The 7,500-nt window shown below is 43.7% G+C and overlaps 2 protein-coding genes across 4 annotated transcripts in view; both read right to left on the bottom strand.

The window, feature by feature from the left end:
* The window catches only part of cdca7a (cell division cycle associated 7a), a 6,404-nt gene extending 4,050 nt beyond the window's left edge, over positions 1-2,354 (bottom strand). Inside the window, exons 1-3 of the mRNA XM_030787270.1 lie at positions 2,293-2,354; positions 1,333-1,476; positions 1-28 (exon numbers count right to left, since the gene is read on the bottom strand). The exon at positions 1-28 is cut by the window's left edge and continues 89 nt beyond it. Of these exons, the coding sequence (XP_030643130.1) occupies positions 1-28; positions 1,333-1,476; positions 2,293-2,304 (184 nt within the window). The 5' untranslated portion in view covers positions 2,305-2,354. The remainder of the gene's footprint in view (positions 29-1,332; positions 1,477-2,292) is intronic.
* Positions 2,355-3,229: 875 nt separating this feature from the next.
* The window catches only part of map3k20a (mitogen-activated protein kinase kinase kinase 20a), a 29,248-nt gene continuing 24,977 nt past the window's right edge, over positions 3,230-7,500 (bottom strand). For all 3 annotated transcript variants that reach the window (XM_030786918.1, XM_030786920.1, XM_030786919.1), the window contains exons 17-20: positions 5,127-5,243; positions 4,811-4,885; positions 4,546-4,690; positions 3,230-4,008 (exon numbers count right to left, since the gene is read on the bottom strand). In XM_030786918.1, coding sequence (XP_030642778.1) covers positions 3,323-4,008; positions 4,546-4,690; positions 4,811-4,885; positions 5,127-5,243 — 1,023 coding nt within the window. In that variant the 3' untranslated portion in view covers positions 3,230-3,322. The remainder of the gene's footprint in view (positions 4,009-4,545; positions 4,691-4,810; positions 4,886-5,126; positions 5,244-7,500) is intronic.

Here is a 7,500-nt window from a genome sequence, read left to right as displayed (position 1 = left end):
TGCTTCTGGTCTGCCTCATGTTTCTCTTCTGTGGGAACACAGAGGTCAGAGGTCACCATTCTCTTCACCATCAGAGACACCACAGTCGATCTAATGGAACTTTCCAAATACGAACCATAATCACAAAATTTATCACAAGCAGCGTATGCAATCAACATCTACTGCAGCTTATACCTTTATTATATATCACAGTACTATTTCAAAAGTCCTGTGAAATGTTCACATTGCCCCCAGAGAGAAGGAGACTGGTACTGATCCATTAAGTGCTGTGTATTGATCACTATTATCAGTAATGTGGTGTTCAGTACAGGGTGTGTCAGAACTGTGGGACCTGATTGGCCAGTCAATAACCAGGCTGTTTAAAATAACCACGCCACGTTTTTTATCAATGTAAAACAGGCATGAAAGTCAGTGTCCTTGGAGGACAGACAGCCTGAGGACAGACAGCCGGCGGTCTGAAGTCAAATAGGTCAAATATTTCAGTGTACTTTCCACAGTGCCTCTATGCGTCTGCCAGGACTTCACTGTGGTATGCCTCTGCACTTTATTTACGGGTGTGGCTGACGTGTGGTGCATTTTACATACGAAAAATTACAGTATAATTACGGTGACTCAACGTTGACCATACTGAAATAGCTCCCGTAAACGTACTAATTGGCTAATCATGCTTGTTCCAAAGCATTTTCACAGCACGCAAACTATATTTTTGTTTTTCTGGCTATAGTCTACATGACATAGTCTATATTGTCGGATTCAGTGTTGAACTCCGTGGCCTCGGTCATAAAGTTTATTACTGTACAAACACCCGTCCCTGAAAGCACAGACATGACAGGAGAATACAGACAGATCACAACACAGATCACAAATCTCAGCTATAGCTTATTATTATTATTTCATTTAAATAACTATTATCACTAGAAAACAATGTTATTAACTAGTTATTGTAGTTTGCAATTACTAGTTATGGGTTTGGAGTCTCTTTTTTTTTCTTAGACATACCCTATGATGGACTGGAATGGACTGGTTAATAATTGATGTGAAGTTGTATTTGTATATTGCCTTTGTATAATCTTGTAAAGATCATGGTCAGATAATATGTTCATTCCCATGAACTCACACACCTTCTAAACCAGTATCTATGGAGGTCAATCCATCCATACCTATGCAGGTCCACATGTATGTGTACACACAGGTGGACATGAAACCCTTGACAAATCCTGTCACTGCGTTGTGGAATGATTTTATCCTTATAATGAGTAAGAATTCAAAGAAGAACTTAAGTTCAACCCAAGTACATGTAATTACATAGCTGAAACCGAACTGTTATTTTACCGTGTTGGCAAAGCCATCGGAGCCAAAGCTATCACAGCTGTCGTCAGAGGAAGAGGAGGAGGAGGAGGTTTCCATGGGCACAGCAGGCTCGTTCCTGTAGCTCCGCAGAATCCTTCTGGTGGAGGGCACTTCGGTCTGTTGCCTCTGCAGGTTTACGACACACGAAAAATGTACGACATGACGGTCTATTTTGGGGGGGGGGGGTCAGCATTGTGATCGAATTCATTCATTTCAGAACGGAATTTATGCGGTTCATTTTCTTTTCTCTAACATCACGTTGCTGAAATGAATGCCATTTCGCAGGATCTTATAAAACACGAGAAAATAGCTAAACTTTTATTACGTTATGCTTATCATCTCGATGGTCCCTTATTTCATTTCATACACTATCACTGTGACGCGTGACCCTGGCAAAAAGACGGTTAACATAACTTGCTAATCTGACAAATCAGGAGTAATTAACTTTTCTACGTTTTTGCACCACCCCACAAACAAAATCCATTAAAGTTGCTCATATACTTAAACAAACAAGAATACCAACTCTTAAGGCGCCCCACTTAAATGGTAACTAAATAAATGTACCGAAAAACATTAAAGCTAGCAAACTAAACCTAAATTACTAACGTAAAATTGCACGCGAGTGTGCATCCTTTGCGTAGCTTGCGTGGTCTGGAGCCGTTTAAATATTGCTTAGCAACGACGAGAGGTATTAGCTAACTTCTCAATGACACTGAAATAGCTTTAATTATAACATTTTAGGATAATATTGCTAGCACGGAACTTTTTAATGGCTTGTTGCGTGTTGCAAATATTTGATTTACTTTGCTGACTTTTCATCCATTAAGTCTTCTTAATTTGTTAACTCCTTAAATTCATCAACCTATCTGCAAGCAATACCCTACTTAACTGGATATTAAAATAAACGACATTTTCCTGAATATATTCACAAGTCTTTGTTACCTTGGTGCGCATTTTGTTGCCCGTTTTCAGAAGTCTGCAACAGTTCAATGGGGCGTTGTCGACTACAGTCCTCAGCGAAGTTCTGAAGAATAGTCAGTCTGGGAGTTCGCGGGTAATTTTAACAGAGGTGCGCCGCTTTCCCGCGCCACGGCGAAGTCCTTACAGACACATAAAGCTCCAGTTGAATTTAATGTAAAAAATAACAAATGTATATATTATAAAATCTAAAAGTACTACTTACAGTACTATTGTGTGCATATGTAGAGCTGTAGAAATTCCTGTCTGTTGACTAGCAAAGAAAGGTCAGTATAAGCAACTCACCCCTTGCAGGATCCTACACCTTGGCGCCAAATTCGTTTCCCTAATTTGCATACGACTGAATAAAGCGCGCCCTTTAGTCTACTGGTATGTGTGGCATTCATTCATAGGACTTCAAGTTCACACGGAGGCGTCCGGTTTTGTCTTTAATAACCAAACTTTATAAGATTTTTCTTGATATAATGTAATAAATAATGCATTGATATAATTTTTAAAATGTTAAACTCATGCCTAAATGGGCAGTCTAAACAGTCACCATACAATTAAACATCACACAAAACAATCAGCACAATATTTACAGTTAAACTATTAAAAAAGAAAAAAATCAAACCCTGAGTATAAATATGAATTTAGCATAGTAGGATTGCAATCCAATGCAAAACAGACAAATGTTTTGGAAAACAAGTCAAGGATAGTACAAGATTTCACAACAAAGTTTACATGATATTAAACCATCTCTGTCCAATACTTTACATGAGAAACAATCCAAAATATGAAGCCATTCATTGATATTATGAATAACACGATACAGTATGTCTGAATCAAACAGAAAACACCAGGGCATATCACAGAATCACAGTGTTTTTTGTTTTGTTTTTGTTTTGTTTCTTTGGAACGGTTAAGAGGAAAGCGTCACACTGTCTGTCACTTTACTAATTCGAATAGGCCTACTCAAACATTTGATAAAGAAGTGCTTAGACGTCTGAAGTGCTTAGTTTCGGCCACGCCCTCCTCTTCCTCCTCTCCTGGGTCGACACCTGACCTGTTTATGCTCTGGTCTCACAGGTTTCCTCTGCCTCTGCACTTTGATCCAGCCGTCCTCACTGACTTTAGCCTCCTCTGCCCTCTGCCTTTCCTCCGTGGCAGGAGTCATGCCCGGTATCGTCCTTGGGTGGGTCTGATTGGCCCAGGTGTAGCTGTTGGATCGGGGTCTCCCCCCGTGGTGAAAACCCCTGCCCTCCCGCTGTGCCGGATACGCCCCGCTGGAGCCCCTCCTGACGCCCCCCCCGGAGGTCGCCGGTGTGTTGCCATAGTTACTGTTCCTGCGGGAGGTGAGAGTGGCCCCTGCGCTTTGGGGACGCTCTCTCTCCGAGGCGCTCTCTGACGTGGTGCTGGACGGGCTGCTGCCCTTTGACCCCAGGTAGAGGGAGGAGAGTTTGGTGGAGAGGCCGGCGGTGGGGGAGGAGCAGCGGGAGCTGGCCCACGGAGAGCGCGGGCTGTGATTGGGCGATCTGCGCACGGCGGCTGCGTATGACGTCTGGTTCCCAAACACAGACAGGAACTGAGGTAAGGTCATGCTGTCTGGGTTGGTTGAAGGAGAACTTGTGAGTCGCTGCGGTGCTGGCTGACTTCTCAACTGTTTCATTTTCAGATGGAATATCCAATGTGGATCAACTCCTGAGAAAACAGAACCAGCAAACCATGAAAAAAACATACTCTGGATGAGACATGTAGATTTAACGACACAATATAATCCTCCTTCATTCTTAGCCGTGCTCAAACTAGTGAAAGCAAAGCTCTCCATTAAGAGCTCTTCACTGTCAGATTTCTTTCAGGGGCTTTCTGACGGTATGTTAACCTCTGTGGAAACTTTTTCAGTGATGTTTTTCCAAGCACACATCTAATGATCATCCACATTATTGCATTCAGGGCAGCCGTGGTCTAAAGGTTAAAGAACCGGGCTTGTGACCGGAGGGTTGCCGGTTCGATCCACGGTTGTGTGCCCTTGAGCAATGCTCCCCGGGCGCTGAAGAATGCTGCCCACTGCTCCTGCGTCTGTTGTATGTTGATGGGTTAAATGCAGAGACAAATTCACTGCTCGCTGTTCACAGTGTGTGTGTGCAGCTTAACTTAATGTCATATATGAACTATAAACACACTGGCATTCAGTGCATCCTCAGCACTACAGTCACGCGGAGGATCAGAGCACGTTACCCGAGTTTGATCTGCTCGCTGCTTTCTTCTCCACACACGGCGGCAGCGTCTCAATCACAAGATCCACTGTTTTTATGTAGTCTTTACCACTCCCACTCAGTACGGCATGGCTGTGTCTGCTGCTTCTCGGACATTTGACATCATTCTGGGGGGAAAATCAATAATATATGTATACATATGGTAACGCTTAGCAAGCGCAAGTCCAAGCTTTTTTATTTGTTCACTTCAACACAAAAAGGAGGAGAAAAGAAAAGATTAGACATACCTCATAATTGATGACGCACTCAACAGTTTGTTTCTCTGATACTCCCACAATCCACTTATCCATGACGAACGGAGGCTGAATGAGGAAGACAGAGTGGACATGAGACTGTAGGCTACTGCATGCATCATATCTGACAGAACACTGTTTCGGCATGTGCCGTAACAAACCAACACCACCACAGCACTCAGCTGTTCTGACAGCTTTACCATGCTTTACAACGCTCTAATGCACTGCAGCGGAGGACCCTGTGAGTGACTGCTGGGGACATGTTACTATGCTAAGCCACAGCGTGACTGTGTTGACATTATATTCAAACCTTGGTCATCTTCAGAACATCCACGTCAGCCCTGTTGACAGTGAAGGTGACGTCCTTTATGTACGTCAGTGCCACCTCATCCCCATCCAACTCCATGTACATCTTCCATTTACAGTCCTGACAGGAACCACACAGGAGGGAAAGAGAACAGTGACGTGAAGTTCTCACCCAGCTGAGAGAGTGAGAGAGTGAGTGAGTGTATGAGCGAGCAAATGAGTGTGTGTATGTGAGTAAGTGAGCGAGTGTGATTGAGTGATTCAGTGAGTGAGTGTGTGTCTATGTGTCTATGTGTGATTGAGAGAGTGAGTGAGTTAGGGAGTGAGGTTGTGTATGTGTGAGTGAGTGGGTAAGTGAGTGAGTGTGTGTGTGTGAGTGTGTGTTAGTGTGTGTGTGTGCGAGTGAGTGATCAGGCAGACGCTGTCAGTGTGGCCAGCAGCAGTATGTCTACCTTAAATCAACAGCACAGCCTACAGGCAGCACCCCAGCAAGACCGGGTGGATTCTGCTGACTAAATAACTGAATAATGACTGAACGATGGTCCTCCCAGATTTCTGTCCAACACTGACCTTCTAATGAATGACACATCCAATAAGGCTGTTTAATGAATCAGGTGAGGTTATGATCAATACGGCACACAGATACACAAAACAAGTTTATATCAGAGTCAACCTGATCACACTGTGGGACTGTGGTGGGCAGCAGGAGCAGACGTTTTCTAAAAATTACTCGAGTCTCATTTTAATCTACATCCAATTTGTAACAAAAAATGATTGGCAACTAAAGACACAGGGTAACAGGAACCTGGCCCATCACCATGTTCATGTGACAAAGTGGTAATGATTCTTCCATTAATGCCACCAGGCTACACACACACACACACACTCTGTACCTGGGTCAGGCTATCTAATCTCCCCAGTGCGAAGATCACAGAGACCCCACATTACTTGAGAGCTGCATTACCTATCTCGGCCGGCCAACACAAACCCTTCTCTCGCCCGGTCCCCCGGGAGCCAAACACCATTCAAACGTGCGGTGTCAGGGGCCCCGAGGATGAGAGACAGTCACCCCAGGTCCTGCACCAGACTGTGGGCAGTCAAACACAGGCCTGTCTGCTCCCTCTCTCTCCCTCTCTTTCTCTCTCTCTCTCTCTCTCTGCCGGCCTAATCACAGCGGCAGAAACAATGCGTGGTAATGATGGCTAGGCCCGGAGAGCGCCTAGCGTCTAATGACGCCTCATACATTATTCAGCAGTGTCGACTTGGCTGCTTGCTGATATCCTCATTAACAGAGGACACTTGGTGCTTGTCAGATGGTGGCCAATCGCTAGGCCCTCATTTTGTCTTTGAGAACTGCAGCTGCTTCTATGACACCGCCAGCAAAGAGGGGCAAACGGAAAAAAAAAAAAAAATAAAAAAGACGCAAGAGAGCAGGGTTTGTTTTATTTAGTGCAAAAAAAAAAACCTTCCAGTTTGTAAAAACAAGGCTGACACGGAACCTGACACCAGGCAGGGGAAAATAATTAGCTCCCATTTCCTCAGCCTCCTGTTTCCTTCTCCCCGCTGAGTTTTCTACCCACTAAACCACCACATGTCACAAGAAATGGGAGGCAATTAGCATGCTCGTTTGAGAGCCTGCGAATGCACTGAAAGGGGACTATTTATGATGGGACAATGAACAGCTGAAAGATTAAATAACATTTGCCTTTTAAAAAGAAAATGACTTCTGGATAAATGGACCATTTTTGATTAAATTCAAACAGCAAGTGGAGAACCAGGCTTTCTCCACCGTTCTCCCACTTTAACAAAGGACTGGCAGAGAGTGGGGGTGGATGCAATGCATCGCTTTAGATGAAAGATTTGATTTATCTGCCTTTTTTCCTTTTTAAATAAATAAAGAAAGAAAGAAAGAAAGAAATAAAGATGAGTCTTGTGAGCAGAAAATGCGCTTAGCGTGACAGTGGTCAATATTTTGAGGGGAGCAATAATAAGCATCTTTGCTTTAGTGAAATGACAACTTCAGGGTGAGGAACAGTGCGTAGTTGACACGCTAAAGAGTCCCTATTCTACACGCCAATGACAAGTTATCATGCCGGGAGCGCAGACGGAGGCTTTGTTCTGGAGATGCTACATAAAGAACGGTAAAAAAAATAATGACTGGGTGAGAAAAAAAAAACGCTCGACATGATGTAAAATAAGAATCAGACGTCTCAAACAGAAAGAGACAAAAAATCCGCCTGTGCGCACATTCTCTTTCCTGAGAGAAAATTGTGGGTTTTTTTTTTTTTTTAACTTTAGTCAAAACAAGGTGAGTAAAGTCGCTTGGTTGTGTGGTGTGTAAATGTGTGAACACATGTTAACAGCGGCGACTGTAAATG

This window comes from Chanos chanos, chromosome 10 (assembly GCF_902362185.1).
Source record: "Chanos chanos chromosome 10, fChaCha1.1, whole genome shotgun sequence".
Lineage (NCBI taxonomy): Eukaryota > Metazoa > Chordata > Actinopteri > Gonorynchiformes > Chanidae > Chanos > Chanos chanos.
The sequence above is the reverse complement of the archived record's forward strand: the minus strand, read 5'-3'. Positions and strand labels throughout refer to the sequence as shown.